Source organism: Eleginops maclovinus, chromosome 1 (genome assembly GCF_036324505.1).
Source record: "Eleginops maclovinus isolate JMC-PN-2008 ecotype Puerto Natales chromosome 1, JC_Emac_rtc_rv5, whole genome shotgun sequence".
Taxonomy (NCBI): Eukaryota; Metazoa; Chordata; class Actinopteri; order Perciformes; family Eleginopidae; genus Eleginops; species Eleginops maclovinus.
Genome location: NC_086349.1, coordinates 1,265,978 through 1,291,627, shown reverse-complemented (window position 1 = coordinate 1,291,627; position 25,650 = coordinate 1,265,978). Strand labels below are relative to the sequence as shown.

Here is a 25,650-nt window from a genome sequence, read left to right as displayed (position 1 = left end):
ACATTACACCCGACTGCCACTGGAACATGCAAAGCCACGTCCTGCAAACTCCCCCCATTTATGAACAGCATACATCTGGCAGAGGTACTGAAGGAGATAGTGTCAGAATGGAAGCTGGATAGGCCAGGAAACACAATTCCAGTTACAACAGATATCTGCCCTTTCTGCAAGCAATGTGCACAAGTTAATTTCTCTGGAAAGAAATATGAAAATACAATGAATGCACAAGCTGACAAGCAAGTCCTAATGTCAAGCTGCTGATGTGAATAGTACATGTACAGTTCATTTTCAAAATGCTGCACCTTAATGTTTATTTTATCATATTTTCTATTTATTTGAGAGAATATTCACAGTTTAATAATAATAATTAAAAAACCCCAAATATAATTTATGTTTTGTGATCCTTTTTTCTGCTGTACCGAAAATGTACCGAACCGAAATGTTTGTGAACCGTTACACACCTAGTGTCTATATATGAGTATACATTGTTATACATGTTTGTATATATAATTTGTTTTATATGTTGTATTCTTGGGATGGTCATAAACAAAATTTTCGATTTCCCTGTCTGTATCACACACAGAAGATTGACAATAAAGTGCCTCTGCACATACACAGTAGTCTATATGTATCCGTCCGGTCTGTGCCGGGGTAAAAACCTGCGCTGTTGATGAAAAATGGTGGGCAAAAAAGAAAAAACAAGGCTCTTATTGTGTTGTGTTTGATCTATGTTTGCTTTTTATGAGTAACTAGAGTATAGATACTTGATAAAAGCCACCAGATGAATATTTAAATGTAAAGTTCCCCTATTATGCAAAATGCACTTTCTAATGTCTTCTATACATAAATATGTGTCCCTGGTATGTGAGGAGACTCACAAAGTGTCAGAAAATACAACCCTCTCTAAAAACAGGGGTACAAACGAGATGATCCAGATTTGCTTTCCTTATCATGTAATAAGGGAAATGTGGGCTGGCTTTACATTGAACTCCTGGCAACGCCCTGCCTTCGTGACACGTCCCAACCTATCGTCCCCCATATACAGTCAGCGAGCTGAATCCCCTCTGTTCTGGAAGTAATATGGTCTGTGTTTACATTAGCAAGCATCGCTAACACTCAGAGCTAACGCTGTACTGGAGAGACTATGTGTAATATAAAGGTCAGTAACGCAGCATTTTGTAGTTTGACTGCCAACAGAAGAGATGTGTTTATGTAAAATACATTGAGAACAGGTCAGAGGTTACACCCAGCCCAAAATCATTCAGGGTTCAGTGATAGTGATTTGTTATATCACTGCTTTATAGTTATTCAGTAAAGATGGAATATTCCAACCTTGTGTAAAAAATCTAGAGCACAATGAACAACATTAAAATAAGATTGGTCCCATAAGGAATGTTTAAAGCTTAGACAGCTGCATCACTGAGTCCTCAAACCCTGGATGAAGACTGACACAAAATAAAGTATTAAAAACTTGTGTAATATAAAGGTCCTGTCCTTGTGGTAAACCGAGAGAGAGAAATGTTTGAGCTCCATACTGTTTCAGAAATAATGCTGGATGTGGTTTGAACATAATATGGCGTTTAATCACAGCAGCGTTTAGCTGAGGTTCTCTCGGTAGAAAACTCTCTTCAGAGGAGAGATCATGACGCTCCAAAGGGGCGTGGCCAGCAGCAGCTCCAAAGGGGCGTGACCAGCAGCAGCTCCAAAGGGGCGTGGCCAGCAGCAGCTTCAAAGGGGCGTGGCCAGCAGCAGCTAGTTCATTTAAAACTACAGTCACAGAATCAGCACTTCAGGAACAGGGCTGAAATAGAGGGGGATGAGGCATGCTACAATGGGGGATCTGTTTGGTATTTTGAGCAAAACACTTCACAGACATGTTTTGTAGAGATATATGGCCCTACAATATATTGTTCAAATATAGCATAATAGGAAACCTTTAAAGTAAAACTTGAGTAAATGATGCTTTATCTGGTGCTGTCTCTTTGTTCCCTGTATACAAACAACAGGTTCAGGGTCTGTAAAGGTAAAGCCAGCATCCAGTACTGGGGTCTTGGTTAATTTGTAAAGCTTTAATGAACAGACAGTTACGCAAGTGTCACAGTTAACACACCAAAGAGCAGAAGGGAGGAAATGCCAATAAAAATGTGTCACTAGTCTAATACTTCATACAGGTAGAATAAATTATACCATGGTAACATACAAACATGCCAAACCAAAAACAGAACAACACAAGCAGAAAGAGGACCAAAAGGGGGGGGTTACTGTACATTTGATCCTGTATGTTTTCCTTGGTTTGCTGTCAGTAAAATATATATATATGTACACAAGGTAGAAGGTTAACACAGCCAGCATCTGGAGGAGACAGTGATGAGTTCCTCGGGTAAACATGGACACCAGCATCCAGGAACAGAAATACACTCGGTGACATTTTATGGCATCATCTTTAAACTCCTGTGAGCTGAGGATTAAACACTGTAGCGTCTCTGAAATGTCATTAAATACACAAGAAGAGTGAAAGAAACAAAAACGAAACTTCAATAATATTTGATTTTTCAAGTATAATTTTTGAAGGGAATGCTGTGCTAAGGGTTTGGTTTGCTCACTGTTTGTCCTCTCAACCTTGAAGTGGTTTTCACTTCATCATGCAGCGATGATGCTCCTCGGCTGATTACCTTTGGTCAGTATGTGTGATCTGATGGACTACACATCCTCACTTTATGGAATTGGTTTACTGCTTTATAATTTTTTGATGCTGAAATTACAGGATCTGTATCTCTCTTGTGTGGTAATAGGTTTTTATCCATATTGTTACACATAATACATTTTCGTCTTTTGACATATTAAATCTATACAATAGAAATTCTCAAATTCAAGTCGTTATTCAAATACTGGCAAGGTTAAAACACTGTGGATCTACGACAAATAGCGTGTCGCTTCTTGTCTGTGTTTCTGAGATTGCAGTTAAAAAATGGCGGGGGTTGGCTCTTTGCTGGACGCCTTTAATTTGAAACATCTTTGCAGGATTGAAACTTTTTTTTTGTGGAAGGAAGGCATTTAAACACATCAACAGAGAGTTAGTTGTCATGGTAGATGACATGAAAACATTGACAGAGAAAGAAATCCTCACAGCAGCATCATTTCTCCAGGAAGTACTACAAGTCAGCGTCTGTTTCCGGATGCAATGAGAACGACCAGAATCAAAAGAAGTGAAGATTAGAAAGTACAGGGTTGTAGGAAGCCGTTGGACAATTGCTGCAGTGGGCAGTGATTGTCACACTGAGGGTCTGCTACTCAGTCCGGAGCTATTTGGACCTCCATCTCCTCCAGAGCTCTGCAGGAGTCCATGTCTGTCTGCTACAGAGGAGTGTGTCGCCCTCACATCCTGAAGGATTTTCTTTTAAAGCTGCCAATATCTCATGTTGATATTCAAGATGTTTGAAGTGGTTTTCACCAAAAATATACAAATTACTAAGGGTAGACCCAGCGTTTTATTCTTCTGAAGGTAAAAAAAAAAAGCTTTTCACTCAGCCAGGATCTGTCTGGTTAGTTAATATGTCTTACAGCTGGACGTGTTGTTTTTGCCGACCTCAAGTAGTTTAGAGTGGTCAAAAGAACAACACACTGGACTTTGAGGTAGAATTCATGAACCAATATCAAATCGCACGTGAAGCTGTCGGACAACACAACCAAAGAACATGTCAATGAATGAAACCCAATACTATTCCTCATGGAGCTGACTCAGCAGAGTGACCGGGCTTTGTACGCTAAGGTGTGTTTGAACCTGGTTTTCCATTGTCATGTTCATTACTGCTTTTTGTTCAACATAAATACATCTCTCCGTCAAAAATTATTCCCTCTAAGCACAATCGGACTTATATATTATGAGGAGGTATAGTGCAAAGCCCCTTCATGCAGAGAGGATAAAGACTTCAGGTTCATTCGTTCATTATGAATCTGTGGCTCTAATCTGATTTTTGAACTGTAGATAACACCGCCTGTGTTATAATGTCTATGGCGTGGTGGAGTCAGCCTATGGGACAGTCAGCATCCTTCTCCCTAGAGCTGCCTGCTCATTGGCTGGGTGATACTTTAGGTTCTTGTAATAACCGTTCATATTTCGCTCATAAGATACTAAATACTATTAGTAACGTCTAACATCTGATCTATACAAGTCATTATAAACACATTCATTTCAGATAAGCATTTTATAAGAAACATGTCAATAGTTTATAGACTCGTTAAGAATGAGAACAACGTCTTATTAAGGGAAATAAATATTGTATAATGTGATTAACAGTTAACTATGCATTTCAAAAAGATGATCTTTAAGATTTCAGCTTTGACGGGCTGGAATGGATCCCGGGGCCCCGCAGGAATGTGTCTCTGCAGCTACCTGCAGCAGCTGGAGACACGACATGCTGTCGTGTTTAACAATGTGCGATTAAACAATTACATTTTAATAATGTTTAAGTGGTTTCACAATATTACTTTCAAACACTTTTTAGGAATTTAAAATTGTCGCAGACATTTGTCTTTAAGGATGTGTGGACCGGCAGCAATCTTTTAAAAGGAATCCCTGGTGGAGGTTATATCAAAGGAAGTTTGTGACGGGAACTATTGTATTTAGTGACAATTTAATGGCACACTGGACACAGCGTGAATTGAGACTCAAGCGAGTCTGAGCGCTCAGTCTGCTGCTCCAGACGGACAGTAACGCAGCATTTTGTAGTTTGACTGCCAACAGAAGAGATGTGTTTATGTAAAATACATTGAGAACAGGTCAGAGGTTACACCCAGCCCAAAATCATTCAGGGTTCAGTGATAGTGATTTGTTATATCACTGCTTTATAGTTATTCAGTAAAGATGGAATATTCCAACCTCGTGTAAAAAATCTAGAGCACAATGAACAACATTAAAATAAGATTGGTCCCATAAGGAATGTTTAAAGCTTAGACAGCTGCATCACTGAGTCCTCAAACCCTGGATGAAGACTGACACAAAATAAAGTATAAAAAACTTAAATATCAGCCCAGTACACTGTAGGCCGTCTGAGACAAATGTCACTGGAGGGTTGTGTGGATGGTAGCCGGGGGTGTGGGTTGTGCTGGTGACGAGGTGTTGCATGCACAGCTGAGTGCTAGTAGGCCTGGCCGGTCTCCACCTGCAGCAGTCCCAGAACAGCAGAGTGGTCCGACAGCTTCACCCGGCGCTGAGCGGACAGACCCACATTCTTGGCCAGGTAGTCCACAGCAGCTGATCACAGACAGGAGACACAGGAGACAGTTCATGAGACCCCTGCAATAATCAGTTCATCTGATTTGACTTTTTATAGGCATAGGCTTCATTTATACTGGGGACGCTGGGGACATGTCCCCACCACTTTTGGAAATGGCCAATTTTGTCCCCACCACTTTGCATTAGAATCATTTGTTCAAAATGTTCTTAAAAAATGGAGCAGAAAGAATTGTACACTTTGAGAGAAGAGAACATGTAGAATCTGGAGGACTGTTGTCATTCTGGGTGTATTTCTGGTGGACCCAAGAGGTGCAGTTTGGAATCTCCGACACGTTCAATATTAGTAATAATTGAATAGAGAATATGTATGTATTGTTTGCGGGGGGTGGTTAATGCATTGATGTTTTTTAATCGGAAAAAAAGGGTGCCCACCACTTTTTCTAACCCATGTTTATAGGTGTGATTGAGTAAAATGAACAATTTTATAAACCCATGAGAACATTTCTACAACATTTCTCCCATAAGTACAAATATATTATCATATAGAAACGTTGTTATAATAAATTATTAAAACTGCTTATGCCAATAATTACTTTCAATAAAGTAAACATTTATTTTTAAACCTAGAATTATATAACCAAAGCAAATATTTAAATAAAAACACATTCATTTCTTACCTAATCATTTAGAATCGGAGGATGAAACCCTCTCTATTAGTCACATACATGCACACAGCAGAGCACACACAGTGAAATTGGTCCTCTGCATTTAACCCATCCTAGTACTAGGAGCAGTGGGCAACTACCGTGCAGCGCCCGGGGAGCAATGGGGAGGGGGGATTGGAGGTGTCCGGTGCCTTGCTCAAGGGCACCACAGCAGGGCATAGGAGGTGAACTGGGACGTCGCCAAGTAGCAGTCCACTTTCCATATTATATTTTTTATTTGTATTTAATATTTGAATTAGCAATAACCACTACTTAAAGAAATAAAGAAAGATAAAAACTGTTTTTATTTTATTCGGGACAGTTGAAACTAATGATCTAAACAGGGTGAAAAACCGTAGCCTTTCTACATGTTCAGCTTCAGACCAGACACCTCTGCTGGTAAAACCTCTGTTATGGTGTCTTCTCATTGTGAGTCATATTTCCCTCAGTTTTTCTTTGATCCTCAATACTAATGTTGTCGTAAATGATTAATGATAACCAACACATTATCAAGACAGCGGGACATGATTAAGAATGTGTCTTACAAACGAACACTGTGAGGAAGTTGCAGCCTGCAGTTAGCATAGTCAGTATCCACAGGCCTGAGAACGGCCTCAGGTTGTTGGTAGCTTCAGGTCCGTTCTTTAGACTCAACACAGATTGACCCTACAGTACCTGGCGTAGTAAAGACCAGCAACCTGGTCAAAGTCATTGGAGAATGACACTTGTAGTATCAGAACCGGCAATTAATGAAACATGACACCTGATGGGTTCTTCTCTTCATTAAATCGGTCCACTTCTTTTTTTTTTCTAGTCTTTTAATTTGACTGTGTACAATGCTTTGTCGTTTTATGCTGCTCCAACGCAAAAAACAAACAAATTGGGATCAATAAAGTACTTATCTATATATCCATCTATCACTTCCATTCTGATTGAGCTTACTTTTTTTATATGCCAAATCCTTTATTTTTTACTTCCCATATCCAGCATGGTGCTAACTACACAGAGGAGTGCAGTAAAAAAAACTCAGCTCTTCCTAGATGTTAACAATATGGTGTGTGCGTGTGTGTTCGTGGAAATGAAGGAACATTTCAATTTTTGGACCAAAATGGAGCTCTGCAGAACAGAGGAAGAACACGCATCAGGACACGCCTCTTAGTAAAGATATTGAATATCACTAGACATCAACATGCATTATTTTGCTGCAGAATTGTTTGTTTCATGTCCAATCATACTGACTAACAAGAGCTTTGACAGACAGACAAAAGAGCTCCGCAGACAGAGAGACAGAGAGACAGGTACTCAGTGGAATGTCTGCAGGTCTTGGAAAACTGGCATTAATGCTGTAATATGTTTCTGCCTGAGTGCTGAGTGTTGTCCCTCCCTGGTTCAGCCGCTGATAACTTCTCTTTATAGGGCAGGAGAGAGGAGGCTGACAGTAGATGTGACGTGACATGGTGTGTTGGGGTGTGCATGTGTGTGTGTTGGCCATCAGGGAGATAAGTAAGGCGTGTCAGTTAGGATGCCTGCACGCACAGAAAAGAAGCTGTCACTCAGTGCTGGAGAATGAGAGAAAGAGGAGCACCTATGGGTGGGCAGGTCTGTCTGCCAAGATGCCAGTCACCCAGACGGCTAGTGGGGGAGCAGTGTGTCTGTTTGTGTGTGTGCTGGTGTGTGTGTGTGTGTGTGTGTGTGTGTGTGTGTGTGTGTGTGTGTGTGTATTTCAAAGGGTTTAGCGAGGCCCTCTAAAGGAAGCTGTTATTCCTGTCAACCAGCCTTATACCTTAAATCCCTGTTGAGCAGTCACGGTGAGAGTCCTCTGCCTCCAAGATTGAGCCTATCTGATAACACACATGCACAAACATAGGTGCACACAAACACACAGACACACAGACACACAGACACACACACACACACACACACACACACACACACACACACACACACACACACACACACACACACACACACACACACACACACACCAGCTCAGCTACTTTGACAGTATGTGCTTTAATCTGTCAGGAGCTTCGTGCTCTAGAACAAGAGAAGAGTCAAATGTCTGAAGAAGAGTCCTAAATCTGTCAGCAGGAGGGAGGGGCCGGGGTGGAGGGCCACACCACACACATCACAGAGGATCACTTATATGTATAGCATCAAAAATATATTTAAAATACATGTTTTTTTAATATAGCCTGATTATATGAACTGCTGTAATGTTAATGATTGTGTTTGTTGGTTTGAAGTAAGATTTAAGTAATTGTGCGAGTAGAATGTTATCACAACTCATCCAAAGGTTGAGTGGCAGCATTTAAGGGTACACATTCATATATTCAGTGAGCCCAGGAGTCATGTGTTACTGTGTAGTGAGACAGAGCGTACGATGGTTGGAGTTCCCAAAGCTAAACAAAATACATGTTTCATAATGTGTGAAAATTTCAGCGTATTATGGTCCTTGAGATTGCAGCTACAACTTATAATAAAATATAAAACAATGATTTAGAGGAAGAAGTCATTACTAATTGATAGAATCATGGGATTCTCTCGGGGACTGTTGGGGTTATTACACTGTTGTTGTTAATTTACTGCTCTCCAAAGAAGTGCTTTTGAAATTTCGGCCGAGCCTCCAGGAAGTGCTCCGGACATTGAAGAAAATATTTGGCCAAACAGCAGTACTATAACTTCCGTATCAGTCCGTGACGTCACCCGTCCCAGAAAGACTTTTTCCCATTGACTTACATTGGGAAAGAGACGTCTGTAAATCAGTGGATAATTGTTTTAATAAACTACCCAGTATGAACCCTTTTATAGCCCTTATTAAAAACATTAGGTCCAGATTTATTTTCTCTCTCCATTCATTCTACTGAGCCGAAGCGGGAGATTGGGCTTAAGTGGGAAACTCAACTGCGCATGAATCTCAGGCCATTTCGTCTCCAATGAGCAGCTCTCATAGGAATGAATGAGGTCCCGCCTCCAACGCTGTACTAAGTTCTTATTATACATCCATGAGCTGGGACCATGTGTTTCAGCAGTTTATAAGGTGGTGTGTGATGTGTCTTTGGTGTACAGTATCCTTAGTTAAAATTGCAGGTCATGCCAAACACACTGGTTAAAAAAGGCTCATACTAAATTAGAACAAAACTGCAATTGCGTTGTGTACGGAGCCGAATGCATCACACCTGAGCCTGGAAATAAGGGAAAGAGCTGCAGTGAATTCGGCCCAGAGCAGTTTCTATTATCAAGTTACACTTCAGGGTTGGTATTTTTGTGCCACATACTTGTCGTTATAAGGTAGGAAAAGGAAAACCCTGACTGTGAATCAATGTGTGTTTTAATAAAATAGATTTGAACAGACTGTTCTCTCACTAGGGGACATCATTGAGCTCGATCAGAGGTGTAAAACACCCTGTTGCTGTTTGTTAGTCTGAAGTAGCAGGACTCACTCTGGCCATACTGGGTGTACTGGTAGCCGGCAGCAGCCACAGCCGGGTCCATGCTGTAGCTGGTGGTGCTGTACGTGGGGGGGCAGTAGGACTGGGATGACGAAAGGCTGTCCACTGTCTTGATGGAGTTCTCAGCTGACCGCTGGCTGCAGCTGGCTGAGAGGGCGTTGGAAGGAGAGGAGTCCAAGGCACTGTGGAGCGGCGAGATGGAGAAGTCGTGTTGTTGCTGAGAGGAAACAGCGCTGGGGTTACTCAACATGCTCATCACCTGCAACACAGGAGGAGAAAACACTGTCACACTTCTGTAACACTGCAGTGCACTGCTCAGGTCTCCCCATCAGATCCCCATTAGAGCTAAAAAATAATACAACTCTCTGTGAGGACCCTTACCAGGGTCAGTCCTAACTACATTCATGAATGATATTTTACCTGGATACTACTGACTGACATTGTGTGAATGTGTGTGTGTAAACCCTGATATTTTCATTGAATTTAGCAGTATAACAAAACAATGGACACGTAATCATGGTAATTGACAGCCTCGGAGGAAAGGACATCTCATTTGGTGAAATGCTTGATTCTGATGTACCTCCCAGTTGCAGGTTGATGTTAGTTTGTGGGCGGACACAGCGACAGGGATAAGGTTGATGCTTGAAATGTTGCACAGGAACTATCCCTATCTTCCATGTGAGTCAGAAGCACAGCACACTGACAGAGTTAAATTATCTGATGGAATCAGAACTGCAATCAGCTTAACACCCAACCTCCCCATCAGTGATAGCCGGCTTTTTAAAAGTCCCTTAAGCCCCCAAAATAAGATGGGGAGGCGGCTTTTATTCACTACTATCCTAAACTGAGGAACACCAGGAGAAATATCAGAGAGGAAAGCTCAGTGACATTTTTAAAAGACAGTTAAAGACACATCTTTTTGAATTAGCTCTTTATTAGCGACACCCTCTTTATACATTGAGTTTTTAGTATTTATTATTCACCTTCTAGTATACAATTTTATATCGTTTTATTCATTTGAAAGGTTTTATGTTTTTACTTATATTATTACACAGTTTTATCATTTCCTTTTAAGTTTCAATCTCTTAATGGTTTATCCTCTATTATATTACAATACGTTTACATTGTTATTATGTTATTGTGTATACATGTTTATTCTATTTATTTTATAGGTTTTAATATGTTGTTGTATCGACACATTTAGTCTTTTGTCTTCTTTTATTTCTTTGAGAGGGATCATCATCTGTTGCATTGTTTTTAGGAGCATACCTTTTTACCTCAACACTATTTTAAGTTGTTATGTGTTCAAAACAGGTCTGAACCTCTGAGGGGAATTTCTTCTTGTTGCTTTTAGTTTGTGATGTGTGCCCTAGTGTAAATCACTTTGAGCTGCACCTTCTGTCTAAAAAGTGCTATATAAATAAAGCTTTATTATCTTTATTATGGAAAAATTACTCCATGTCATAAAGAACAAAAATATACACCAACAAAGATACGACAAGAAATAAGTTTACTCAAAACCTGATTGATCTGATAGATGATTAACATTCACACTACCTAGAGAAACAAAAGGAAAACACAGATGACAGAGACCTTGGTGTGTTTCTGTGACTTCATTGCAAGTCGTTATTACACTGCCCGGCCAAAAAAAAGGCCACCAGCCTGTGGGGGGGAGATGCTATGATCTGGGGTTGCTGCATTTGGTCTGGTCTAGGTTCAGCAACTTGCCCAAACGTGGTCAGCTGACTACCTGAATATACTGAATCACCAGGTTATTCCATCCATGGATTTTTTCTTCCCTGATTGCACGGGCACGTTTCAAGATCACAATGCCAGGATCCATCGGGCTCAGATTGTGAAAGAGTGGTTCAGGGAGCATGACACATCATTTTCACACATGGATTGGCCCCTACAGAGTCCAGACCTGAACCCGATTGAGAATCTTTGGGATGTGCTGGAGAAGACTTTGCGCAGTGGTCTGAATCTCCCGTCATCAATACAAGATCTTGGTGAAAAATGAATGCAAGACAGAAATAAATGTTGTGACATTGCAGAAGCTTGTGGAAACGACGCCACAGTGATTGCGTGCCGTAATCAAAGGTAGAGGCGGTCCAACCAATATTAGAGTGTGACCTTTTTTTTGGCCAGGCAGTGTATTACCATGCGATGTGAAATGTTTCCTTGGTCTTTGAGATGTTTAGTAGGCACCGGTGCATGAAACTAAAAGTTCATAAATTACATTTTATTTGAACACTATTCCTGCAAGTAACAGAAAAGGATTCAAGGATATTGAAATAGTATAGTCGACCATATTACATTCTTATTTAAGGTCCAGAGACTTTAAGGACTTTCACTAATTCTAAATTGTCAAATAGGGACACAGCTTTATTTTTATTTGTTCAGGAGTGTTGGATCATATGTTAGTGGACATTTTCCAGTTTTCTGACCTATACTTGGTTTGATTTGCTTTTAATCCAAACGCCACCCTTCCTCTATATTTACCTAAGGTCCGGATACATTCAGAATAATGTACATTTTATTATTTTATTATATCTACATTTTATTCTCTGCTCAGGTAAACATTACTCTAATAAATATTATTAGCCATTTTTGTTTGTTTCTATATGAATTAATTTACAAAATCCTTAAAAGTAACAGATCCAATCACAGCTGAAACAGTGTTCAGTACCTTCCCATACACACTTGTGATCAGTTTGTGCATCATGGCATCCACAGATGCGCTTTCTCCCAATGAAACAGTGTGCAGCTATTCCTGCAGGTTCTCACACTGAGACTATTAACACCCCCCCTCTAACCAACACCACCCACTCTGCTATCTTCACTGATATTCCAAATGAACCTTTAAGGATTTGAGGCGAACAGGATGGGGTCGGGTCAGAGGAGGAAGCAGACAGGAGCTCACGCAGCGAGGGATGTTAACCTTTTGAGCGATGTCAGGTCAAACTGCTGTTGACAGTGTTAATGTCTGCTGCTCCAAACCATAATGACATGCAAATAAACAGAGATGGATCCCAGCAGGAGACTGACAGGCAGACAGCTGGGACCTGAATGCCTCAAAGAGAGATATGCCAACAAACAGGCACACAGATGTTGGGTACGGAATATTTAACGATGTAATATGTTGACCTCACACTAGCATGTTATAATAAAGACGATATATGTACAGATGCCCTGTGTTCTCTCTTATTGGCACATGGGCAGATGAGGTGAGATGCTCAGGTGGCAGTAGCACATGTTTATCTGTTTCGCTGGGCCGTGAGACTTGCAGGCAGCGTTAATTCAAAAAATGTTTAAACTTTAAATGGACAAAATCTGAAGGAAGTATACCATCGGTTGGTTCGGATTCGCATGTGGTCTAAGTTAGTGCTCATCAAAAGAGTAAGAGATTTTAGTATTTTTTTCGTTTTGATTTATCCTCTAAGAGTGTTTCCTGCACATTGAAAATGCACATATTTCATTCCAATTTTAATTAAATTGCTACGGGTACACCCATATTTCAATGTTAATATTGCTGTATTCTTAATGTTATTATAGTTATCGTATAATAGTTTTTTATCACAGTCCCAATTATTTTTTATATGTATGTATGTTTATAATATTAACCTTCTTGGCAATAAACCTAATTCTGATCCTTCTGATGATGTCAATGACCTGTTGCTCATTGACAGTGACGTGCGGTGGGAGAGAAATCGTGATGATTGGGCTTCTTTATTTCTGGCTGAATGAACAGACTCACATTTCCACTTGTACATTGCTTCTATAGACCGATAACAGGAATATCTAAACAAACATTACCTTTATTATTTATTAGTCAGATTTTTGCTTCTTTTGACATATTAGGTAAAAACATCTAATTTGCCCGAATTGAGGGATAGGGTACATACTTTTTTTTTTAAACAATGGTGGGCCTTTTCATAACTAATTTATATATATTTATATGTGTAATAATGTAATGATTATTATGAATTTTTTCAATCTTAATTTCGGGGGCCCCCACCAGGTACTGGGGGCCCTACGCACTCTGCATACTCTGCGTATAGGGAGCGGCGGCCCCTGTCTCTCTTGATCCTCCTTAACAACGGTCATTATAGTCCTTGACAGCAGTCTGCACTACTGGATTAACAATGTGTCACATGTTCTGAATTGACCAATCAGAATCGAGTATTCAACTAAACCATGTAATTATTACTAATATTGAAGGTGACGCAGGTCCAAAATGCTCCTCTTGGGTCACCAGAAACACACCCAGAAAGTGAGAACAGTCCTCCAGATTGTACCTGTTCTCTTGTTCAAATAAAGCTTTCTCAAAGTGTACAATTCTTTGTTTATGATATTTTCAGAACATTTCTTATAAATGATTCTAATGCAAAGTGGGGGGGATGTCTCCTGTGTCCCCAGTATAAGTGACGCCTGCATCCATGGTTTACACAGCTCCCTGAACTAGAGATGTGAAGGTGTCTGAAGTCACGGTCACCTTCAGGCCTCCAAGTGTTGAGAAGTGATCACATGGATGGAGCGGCTGTGAGCTGCAGGTAGAGCTGCAGTCAGTCAACGCCTACATCCCATCCAAAGCACAGGAAGCAGCGAGGCTTAACTCTCTCTACCCACTCAGTCATCAGACAGCACCCTGGGCTCTGTTTAGTCCCACTGTGGGAGGAGGAGTGCAGAACACTCTGAGTGATAAATAAATAAGTAAAAATATATCCTACAAACATTCCATCACTGGGTATGATTTAAATTCCTCAGCTCTCTGGCAGCTTTCTTGAGTAGTTCTTGTCTCTTATTTATTTATTTGCTCAAAAGCTCCTTCCTTTGCGTCTTGCCAAACTGAATCTGTTTTTTAGACGATTTCTAATTAACATCTACCCTCCTGCCCCCACTCTATCCCTCGTTATAGGAATGATGTAAATATATGTGCTCATCCTTTTTGATTTGTTGACATGAGAGCGTGCCAGTTGACAGCGTGCCCAGTCAAAGGGCTTAGCACAGCTAATTTTAATAGCAGCTGAGACTGATATTAGGCACCACACTCATTGACATTCAGGTGCAAAAAGCCGTGTCAACACACTGAGAACTTGGGGGCTGCAGGAGGACAGGTCCCAGAATGGGGGTGCTTCTATTTGTATCTTTATGAAGGGAGGGGCCCCTCTGCTCAGCTTCTTGAATATAATTCAACACATTTCCTTGTTGTTAATGTTAATGGCAGTATATGTGATAGTGATGCAGTGTAAGGAGGGTGGGTGGGGGGGGTGGGCTGGTAGAAGAGGCCCCCCACATCCCCCCAACCCACCTCCTTATCTTAGGCCGACAGTTGTCAGGAATCACGGGCAGAGGCCTGAGTTAGCGCGGCAGCGAGGCAGGCCTGGGGATATGGATCAAAGAGACAGAGCTGGAGAACCAAAGCAGCTCTGATCCCCCCACACTGAAACCCACTCACCCACTCTCCCTCTCTGTCTCTCTCACCCCAACATCAAATAGCATCCAGAGCGCTGCACCAGCCACCATTCCAAAGCAGCTAAATCTTCCTCTCACAACAAACCAGGGAGGAAATGAGAATGCGAGAGGAGAATGTGTTCTTCCTCTGTCTGTGATGTGTTGATGTGTTGGGGTCACTGTGGGAAGTAATAGTTTCATCTTCAGTGGCAAGTCACTAAGTTGTCTGACCTGACAAAAACGGATTAGTGGGCCAGCATTACTGACTGTCTGACTGAAGAAATAAAACTCCTAACCACTTAGAGGGATCTCAGGCTACATTTATGGGAATTTGTCAAAAAGTGTGGGTTATTTTTGCAGGCTTTCTTGGGGGGGGGGGTTGTTCCACTCTGATGGTGAAGCTGTGAAATGGTTTCTATTTACACATGCAATGGAACCAGAGAGATGGAATTTTATACTGTCTTTTTGTCTTTCAATCAACAAGACGTGAATTGGCTGCACACTCCATCTCCACATGAAAGTCAGCCTCAAATTCTGTCGCCTTGAATGTGACAGGAGGAGGCACAGAAATGGCGTGTGTGAATTACATTCCAAATGCAATATAGCTGCTTCAAATTGAATTATTGCCTGTCAGACGTACAGCATACGGTCTATCTGTAATTTTGAAGTGGGATCTTAGGAAACGCAGACTCCATTGTTATCGCATGTAAATGCCTGGGAGCGTGAAGAAAGGGTCAATGGCATAATGGAAATGCTTCAGCTGAGACTCAGAGCCATTCAGTATAGACTGAGAGCCCCGTAAACACACGCTGCAGCTTCACTTCATTTTGTATTTAAAGGGATTCTTTCTACAGCCAACTCATACTCTGGTAAAAGCAGTTTTGCTTTAGAGGTATGAAATGCAACATTTTCCTCAGAAACAACGAATGAATCCTACAAAAAATATTATCATGCATGACACTAGAGGTGTGTGGCCCCTGCAGCCCTCTGACTGTGTTTTCTGATGTTAAAGGGCCCCCACAAAGAGCCTCTGTTTCCCACATGGAAGCCTATTCCCATTGCCAGGTTGTCAGATAACACCCCCTCTCCACAGGGCTCTGCATCGCTGTAGGTCTGTTTATTTCTGATTTAGAAACGTATCCACCATGACATGATCAGATGATAAATTAAAATGAAGGATAAGGATAAATTATTTACTTCCTCTGATTCCCTGCTTTGCCAAAATTATGTTTTTTTTTTAACAATTACAAACTGCAGATTTTGTTATAAATATAATGACATATTGTGAGGAGGTTGTGTGTTCATTAGGTATTGCATATAGCATCAGCTTCATTTCAATTTCCTCAAATCTGATTTTTCCTTTCCATGAACACTTTTAACAGCTTTAGAATGATAAACAGCATACTTTTCACAATGTTGGAGTGTCATATACATTTGCTTTATATCACAACATGTAAGTTAGTATATATAAAGCATGCACGGGAATATTTGAACATTTCCTCTATGGCGAAACCATTTTATGTCACATTATTTAACTGGCATCATGGCATATTGCTGATTTAGTTTGGGGGGGGATAACTTATTGTTAGAGGTCAGTTATATCTCTGCAGTATTTTGTATCAATGTAGGAATCCATCGTTTCTTTTTGCATTGCATGTACCATGGAATGTATTTGTTGTATTTCAGAAGAATATGGTGTTGTATTTGTTTTGAGGGTTTTCAACGCTGCAGTGTGTGTGACACAGAGATGGGTGTGGATATGAATCACTGGTGTTTTCTGCCAGTGAGAACAATCTCTCCTTCACACAAAGTCTCATTTGGAATGGTTATTGTTCCAGAGACCAAGATGGGATAACATGGAATCTCTCCCTCCCTCATTTGGATTTGAACACACAGACGCAGTGTTACAGATGTTCCGCTGCCAGCTCTTTGTGAATGAGTCAGGCTGTGTGAGCATCTAGCCATGATGATTTAAAGTGAAGACTCATCAGTGCAGGAGAACAGCCCGACTGGAAGACAAGAGAGTCATTTTAAATGATCCTGTAAAGCCTTGCACTAGCTTTGTGTGTGTGTGTGTGTGTGTGTGTGCGCGCGTGCGTGCGTGCGTGCGTGCGTGTGCGTTTGTGTGTGTGTCTGTGATAGAAAATGTGCATAGTTGAGCTCGACCTGTGTGTATTCGAAACAAAGAGGAAAAGGTGATCTCATAGAGTTAGATTTCAATTGTGTTTGTGTGTGTGTGTGTGTGTGTTTGTGTGTGTGTGTGTGTGTTTGTGTGTGGCTGTGGTTGTATCTTCAACTCTCTTTCCCCTAGCAGTTTCTCTTTCATTTGCTTTTTTCTTTCATTTATTCATCAAAACACATTCCTTTCTGTGTTGTTATATTTGTTATCCATTTTTCTATACACACTTTGCTCATTATGTCAGTATGTTGAGTCATATTACACCCTGGCTTATGTTTCTGTTATGCCTGCAATAGTACTTCCTCTCCCTTAAACAAACACAAAGTATCACAAAAAAACCACAACAGTCATCTTCCAAAATTGGTGACGGCCCGGCCAGAACATCTCCCCATCTTCTGGGGGACACCCCAGCAAGATTTACACTAAACTGATGCAGTGAATACCAAGGAAAATGAAACAACCATGATTAACAGGAAGAGAGGTGCAATCATGTTGTTCAAAGAGCTCTGTGGAGCCGGCCGTTGTCTTTGGTCCAGAGAAACTCAAACTAATTTGAGTAAAGCGATCAGGTTCACCAAGTGTCTACCAACTTCATTATCTCCCACACACAGGTCACACACAGCACACACACACACACACACACACACACACACACACACACACACACACACACACACACACACACACACACACACACACACACACACACACACACACACACACACACACACACACACACACACACACAGAACAGCAGCGAGGTATTATATCTGAGTATCAGCCACAGTTAATTAGAGCAGTTCACACTGACAGCAACATCTGTTCATTACAGAAAGACAGTCGCTGTATTTAATAATGATCTCAGTCAATTAGATTATTTCTGTTCTGTTTTTCCCCCTGAAGATTTAAAAGGATTTTCTTTCCAAATGAACATCTTTGTGATGGAAGTTTAACCCAGAGTCAATGTGGAGCCATGGAGAAGAACAATGTAGTTAATTGCACAGACTGAGCCACAGAATGGGAATACAACGATTTGATCAATTCTATTGTACTAATTCACCCGTTAGCATGGGGGGCACTTACTGACTTAAAGTCAGCAAAATCTTTTTAATTATAAAACTATTATATCTTATCTGTTCTCTACAACTCAATCAACTTATAACATTTAAAGGTCCCCTATTATACATAAATGTGTGTCCCCGGTGTGTAAGGACTTATCATTCCCCATATACAGTCGTGAGCTGAATCCCCTCCGCAGCACCTCTGTGTGTCTATGTGTTCAGCAGGATGTCTGAGGGACTTAGAGTTGTTGTATATATAATACATATAATGTCTCTGATCTAGAGGTAAACACTGAGAAGAGTTTCAGAAATAATGCTGGATGTGGTTTGAACATAATACGGCGTTTAATCACGGCAGCGTTTAGCTGAGTTTCTCCCGGTAGAAAACTCTCTTCAGAGGAGAGATCATGACGCTCCAAAGGGGCGTGGCCAGCAGCAGCTATTTCATTTAAAGCTACAGTCACAGAATCAGCACTTCAGGAACAGGGCTGAAATAGAGGGGGATGAGGCATGCTTCAATGGGGGATCTGTTTGGTATTTTGAGCAAAACACTTCACAGACATGTTTTGTATAGATATTGCGCTACTGTTCGAATATAGCATAATAGGATAACTTTAAATACTATTAAAATGTATCGTATTCTAGTCATACAGACAAACAGAGACAATAAATCAACCAACAAGAGGATCAATCAAAGGGAGGCAGGTACTGCTGATGTGTTGGTGGGGCAGGAGGACTGCTGTGCTGCTGTGGCTCTAAGGCCAACTCAGCACCTCCTTTTAGAGATTTGGGGAAACAAAGGCACATAGAGTATCGATATCTTCTTTAATAAGTACAGTGACTTCAAGTTTTGCTCTGAAATGAGTTGACAGTTTGAAGATGCCTTTAGACTTCATGATTAGCCAAGGCCAGTGATTCCACTGCCGTGAGGATCAGCATTAGGCAAGGGTTACCAAACGTGCAGTTGTTATCTAAGACTTCAAATAGTAGGGAAGCTTCACCTGTGTTTTGATGGGTACTGTACTTGAGTCTATGAGTATGCTGTAAAAGACATGTTATTATTAACTACTGATAACTGAGGGATAGCAAACATTATTAAAGTTCCAGAAACTACCGTCTGTCTGTGGTCTGAACAAAGACATAAGGCTCTCAGTATACTGCAGTGAAGCAAGAGCCATCTCATTGTGACATCAAAATGACTTCCTCTCTACCCTCATCTCTTGCTAAGACATCCAACTGCAGTCTCTACACTACAAAAATGTATCTGATATTAAACCCCCAGCAAGACAGCAAACATGTCGACCCTCCAAACTGTCAGTGTATCCACACAATACTTCCAATACAGTCCTGTGATATACATCCACGCTGGTCACGGTCACTTGATCCACCAGGTAAATGTTACATATCCACATGCATACATGTTACAGACGTGCAGGGGGTCTTACCTGTGGCGAGAGTCCGTTGTTGACCTGGTTGACGTGGTTGCTGGGCGCAGAGCTCATGAAGGAATCAGAGTAGGAAGAGAAGCTGTGGCGGTTGGAGGCCAGACCGTAGGCCGAGCTGCTGTCAGTGCTGGCCAGACCGCCCTGGTGCATGGTGGATGGAGGTAACGGCTGGGGACGGTGGAGTGTACCATTACCGTCTAAAGGGAAAAGAGCAGATATAGACACACCATCACAAACCTTCCTGTGCCCCTCTCGGACGGATAGATAGAGGATAGATATATATAAATATTCATCCATAATTGGGAAATGATAATGTTCCAGCATTACACGAGTTTAACATTTATAAAAGATACAATAAGGTATGAATACAATACAAAACAAAAATTAACAGTAGTGGCAAGTAAGAGTAAGAATACAAATGTAAAACAAAAAAATGATACTGCTGTTCAATTATACAAGCATGACTGTGTCCTCGATTCCCTTAGAAAAGTCACCCTACAGTAATAAGAGTTGAAATTCATATTGTTTGTTTCTTTCCAGTAAGTCTCATCATTTTTTTTTCAACTACAGAGAACAGATATATAAAATTGTTATAGATAAAAGAGAATGTGCACCTATCGCTGAAAGGACTCTGATATCCAGAATAGTAGAATACCTCCATATCTCTCTGTCACTCACATACACCAGCAGTGGATGAAATATTCAGCTAGCAGCTGAGTTTTCTAGTTAAAATGAGAAGTGCCTCTGGTGTCAGGTCCCATCAGCTGTCACTAATGGATCATGTTGGTTGGTATGGTAGAAGCTCCTCTCGGTTACACTTTGTACAATCACAAGTGGACCCATGTTTGAGAAATGAAGAATAAGAAAATCGATTTGTCCGATTGTGTCAAATGAACCTGATTTTGAGGTTTTGATAACATATATATTTCTGACAAACCCTTGGTGGAACAACACGTTACTCCCACACAGCCTTTTAGAGTTCCACTCATCCTCTACATGTTAGACTCTCTACCTTGGGACAGAGTGTTGGTTTGATAGCTGGACTCTGGCAGCTGGTACGTTGGAAGTGTTGGCATCCCTGTGGGAGGAAATCCAGCCGGCAACAGGTGGTTGAAAGCTGCTAGCTGATTGGCTCCTGCTTGTTTTCGCCACCTGGCCCTTCGATTGCTGAACCAAACCTGTGGGAAAATCAGAACAAATAAAGGAAATAAAGCAGTTTAAAACGTCTTGACATTTCTCAGAGATTTTTGATATGAATAAATAAAAAAGGAACTTAGTTTATGGTGTGTCAAGTCAATTATCACAGTGGATAAAAGCTGCTGGAACACATTTGTTTTGTGTATTAGAAATGTTGACTTCATGAACAACCTGATACAACTACGTTTAAATTAGATTAAGTCTTTTTCAGATTTGATATCCCAGAAGAGGTCAAATAATATAATCACTTCATTACATAATCACATGATGTTGTTTTGAGTTTAAATCGAGTTTAATTCCATCTACTAGATTTAGATTTACAAAAGCATACATAGCAGGTTTTAACTCATAATGTTGAGCTGATGCAGGCAAAGTAAGAATTCCACTCGATGCATCTGCAGCCTTTAAGGTGAATACTGAGAGTCGTGCTTAACGCAGGGAGTTAGTGATGTGGAGAATGTAGAAGTGAGTATTGTGAGTGACATTCAGGCAGGGACCACTTATTATTATTTATGTATGGCATAATTTGAACTGAAAAAAATACCTAGCTTAAATAATTTCTTTGTTGGCTAACATGAAGCATAATGTAGCAGTCATGGATGTTGACTGAAGGAATAAGTGTGATCACATTCAAGTAAAAGGCACAGAGTCTTCAAGCGAGAAATACAGAGATGACTTGCTTTCCAGGTCATGTGACTTAATAAAATCCCAGCTAAGCCCCTGCATGATGCACAACTATCACTCAAACAATAACGGAGGTCAAATAAAGTTCATCACAGCCATACTGAATGTAGAAACATCAGGACATGAGGACATGTGAAGCACACACACACACACACACACACACACACCCTCCCTACATAGTGAAGTCAACCAAATCAGGCAGATTGTCAAATCACAAAGCAGTGTGTATGGCCAAAAGCTAAAGCGTTTTTCTATTTCAACTTCGCAGGGCACTAATTTCCAAGTTCTTAATTAAGGCCAACAAAAATTCAAAGCTCAGGGCAGGTTTCAGCCTGTCACCGTGCAGAAAACACTCACAGAAATGTCTCTTCCTCACACACTCTGACAGAACACACAGGTCCCCTCAGTTTTATCATTTGCATCATTTCATAACTCACATGATATTATCCACACACACACACACACACACACACACACACACACACACACACACACACACACACACACACACACACACACACACACACACACACACACACACACACACACACACACACACACACACACACACACACACACACACACACACAACCACACACACACACACACACACACACACACACCGGAGCAGAAGCAGGACTGAATACTGCCTGCAGCTCCCCACCCGCCCATTTTCTCCAGGAATCCTCCTTTTTCATTTAAAGCAAATGGAAACATGCCTTTCAAGTGGAGCAGATCATTTGGAATCCTATTTCTGTGGAGGAGACTGAAATAATTAGAACAGGTGCTGTCGCCCTGAGGTTTACTGAGGAGCAGGAGAAGTGGAGTCTGACTGATCAACTCAACAGTCCAACACTTACTGTGGACAGAAACAGAATAACCCCCCCCCCCCCGCAACAGTGGCTGCAGAATAACTTAAAACAAGATAAAAGAAACTTTATTCCTCCTTAATTCCTTTTTATATATGAACTGTATGGCGCATAAAACAAAAGTTGTTTTTTTGGATTCACCAATCAGCAGAAAAGAATCCCCATCATAATGATAACCGAATACGTTTTCGTTGTCTAGTTGTTGTCCCCTGCTTTTGATTATATGTATATACCATTCATATCATACACTGTCATTTGTATTCTTGTATTTCATACCTATCCTATTCTATTTGAGCTTTTTTTGTTTTTATTTTATTCTGTTTGATAATCATTGTATATTGTGTTTCAGTTGGATAATATAAGCACTTTGCCTTGTGTTTAAAGCTGATTTATAAATAAATGTGCCTTGCCTTACAATACATTGTACATCAATTAAAAAATATATACTATTCCAATAGTCTCATTAATAACAGCAAATTAAAAAAATAATTACAAATATGTCGCCTTCATTTCTCTGTGATTGAGCTGCCAATATATATGGCAGAAATTAAAAATACACATTTGTCAACCTAGTCTATTAAAGGGGAAATGTAAATAAATGAGTAAGAAGATGCAGCGGCTTCCAGACAGACAAGGGCTCGCTGGGGGCTTGACAATGATGTGTATCATATGCTGTGACCTTCACGGCCATGAGTCTTCAACTTTTGCACTCATGGTCGGCAGTGCCTTCCTCATCCATAATGAGAACATCAAAAGGAAAAATGACGCTTTTTTCAAAAGCAGAGTATGTACACAGGAGCAGTTAAGAGTTAAGTATTTTGGCCAACGACACTTGACATGTTGACTGCAGGGGCTGGGGATCAAACCAGAAGATGCCCATTTACCCTAAGTGTTGTTTTTTCATTGGCTGAGAATGATCCCTTTATCTCTATACAGGATCCAGCAGGAGCAATCCTCTTCATGTTGCCCCCCCCCCCCCCCAGTAACCCACTCGCTTCCTCTGGAGCTTTCCACTGAAATGTCTCCGTCAGCTGACTGAGATTGTTTGGTTGAGATGAAACTTCTGATGTTTAAACAATTTAGAATGCTTCTAACCAATGAAAGTTCCTTCTCGACAAATGACAAGTCAACATGGATAAGGGCCATGTGATACCCTGAACGTGGCCCTAAGAAGTGATATTTTTTCAAATGCTGCGTCTAGTGAAAGCAGGATGACAAGTAGAGGTGTGTATATCATTTTGAGGTCTAACGATATCAGAACCCAGAGTGTGGACTGGTTTCCATGCCATACCACTATCTCAATGTTCAGTTTTCAGGGGCCTTGATTGATCCACGTTGCTGTTTGGGATTAAAGCTCCCATGAGACAGCCCAGACCCTTTAGTGATCTGCTAGGAATTTTGTGGGCTTGAAAGTGGTGGGAAATACAGATTCCAGCCAAGATGTCAGGGATTGAGACATTGATGAGGAATGCAGAGCCCAGCCCGCTGCTGGACAGCTAGCAGCTGTTGTTAGAGCTCTACACTGTGTTTTCTGGCACTACAGGGAGCCGTCAAGCCTCGCGGAGACAAAGACAGGTTCGTCAGGATGTGAACAGCTGTAGTGTCTAGCATTATACTGTATGTATTGGTGAATGGTGCTTGAAGTCAGTGGGTGAATGAAAAAAAAGATCTGTTAAGAATCTGAATCATGTGACATTAACAATCAAACCAATCACACAGTTAAGAAAACAGATTGAGAAGAACAGAGGAATAAGCATGTGACAGGGTCAGCACCGTGCTCAGGGTGTAGTATAACACATAGAATGACCAAATGGATCTGTGGCCCCAAATGAGTGAGACAATGAAATCTGACCCAGAGCAATATCTGTCTCAGAGTGTCTCAAAACATAACTGCTGTTAAATCTTAGTCACAGCAACATAACTATCCGACTATATTTCCCAAGACGGCATGGGTGGATTGTTGGATGGATAGATTGGATGTGGTTGGATCTGTTCATACCTGGACCCGGGCCTCTGTGAGTTTGGTCCTCTGGGCCAGCTCCTCCCTGGTGTAGATGTCGGGGTAGTGGGTTCTCTCAAAGGCCTTCTCCAGCTCCTCCAGCTGCTCCGCTGTGAACGTGGTCCGACTCCTGCGCTGCTTCCTCTTCAGAGGGAGGTCCGGCTCCGACTCCACATCCGACAGCTCATCCATCCGACTGCCTGGACACACACGTGGAGGGGACACACATTAGCTCCATGTTTGGCAGGTAGAAGGATGCTTTCTATATTCTGCTGCTTTTAACTCACATATAAAAACCACAAACTAGGCCATAAAGATCTAGTGATTCCAGTATCATTGGACATCCCTGATCTGTTTGTGGATCTTTGAAATGCAGTTATTTTGGATGGTTAAAAAAAACTGCAAAACAAACATCTAGGCTTACAATGACACATCTCAACACATTTGAAGTCACATGTACAAAATAATAATGTGTGATATTGTACAAAAGGCTCTAGGCATTTAATATGTTGACTTCTCCGTTTCAGGTTATGGACTTTTACTTTGTTAGTTACGGGACCTACGTCACACTGAGCGCGACGCGCATTGTTTACGTTTTATTCCGGCGCGCTATTGTAGTCTTCCCGTGTTGGCGAAAGAAACCCTGTTTGTTCAAAGTGTGTGTCCATGCAAGAAAGTGAGTTGTTTAGTATGATGTTATTCCCTGTTATAATGAATGGAATATGTTGGTGACGTGTGCTGTTTGTTATAATGTAGTTACATACTTGTCATAGTACTTTGTTGGTATATGGTTATGTATGTATATAATATTCTACATTCGCCCTGATGCCGTGAGTTTAGCCTGCTACGCTAATATGCTAACGTAGTTATGTGCGTGCGGGTTACGTCGGAGTTTGTACTTAATATTTTCATGTTCTCTTTTGTTTCAGAACCACACAAACACAAACCCCCTGTAACCATACGTCTGTTGCCCATTGGTGTCTTGAATATACATCAATACAAGTAGTTAAATCATCCTGTCGTCTCCTTGCCTTCTCCAACGTACACCTCATACCCTGAACATTCTGGCCGTGAAGCAGTGTTCTGGCCGACACTCCAGAGTGTGTGCGATGACAAAACTTGAATAGCCCCTTTACTGTCCTACACAGCCACTAACCCTCACCCACATTAATGGTCCTTAGAGCCGGATATACATCGCACTCAATCTAGAACGAGATGGATCCTCAAGGGTTTGAAGCCTATGGTGCGCACCCCAGACGCCCTCCTCATCGTTTTGACGACTATGAGGTCAACTTCCATGGCCTTGGATCTCACTGGCGCGGACATGAAAGAGACCAGATGATTCACATGACGGGAGCGACCGAGAAGGC

General features: G+C 41.2%; 1 protein-coding gene across 2 annotated transcripts in view; it reads right to left on the bottom strand.

Annotated features, from left to right (window-relative positions):
* Positions 1-2,083: 2,083 nt before the first annotated feature.
* The window catches only part of LOC134870929 (paired box protein Pax-7-like), a 46,129-nt gene continuing 22,562 nt past the window's right edge, over positions 2,084-25,650 (bottom strand). For both annotated transcript variants that reach the window (XM_063893463.1, XM_063893471.1), the window contains exons 5-9: positions 24,281-24,480; positions 20,544-20,709; positions 19,532-19,728; positions 9,384-9,651; positions 2,084-5,254 (exon numbers count right to left, since the gene is read on the bottom strand). In XM_063893463.1, the coding sequence (XP_063749533.1) occupies positions 5,139-5,254; positions 9,384-9,651; positions 19,532-19,728; positions 20,544-20,709; positions 24,281-24,480 (947 nt within the window). In that variant the 3' untranslated portion in view covers positions 2,084-5,138. The remainder of the gene's footprint in view (positions 5,255-9,383; positions 9,652-19,531; positions 19,729-20,543; positions 20,710-24,280; positions 24,481-25,650) is intronic.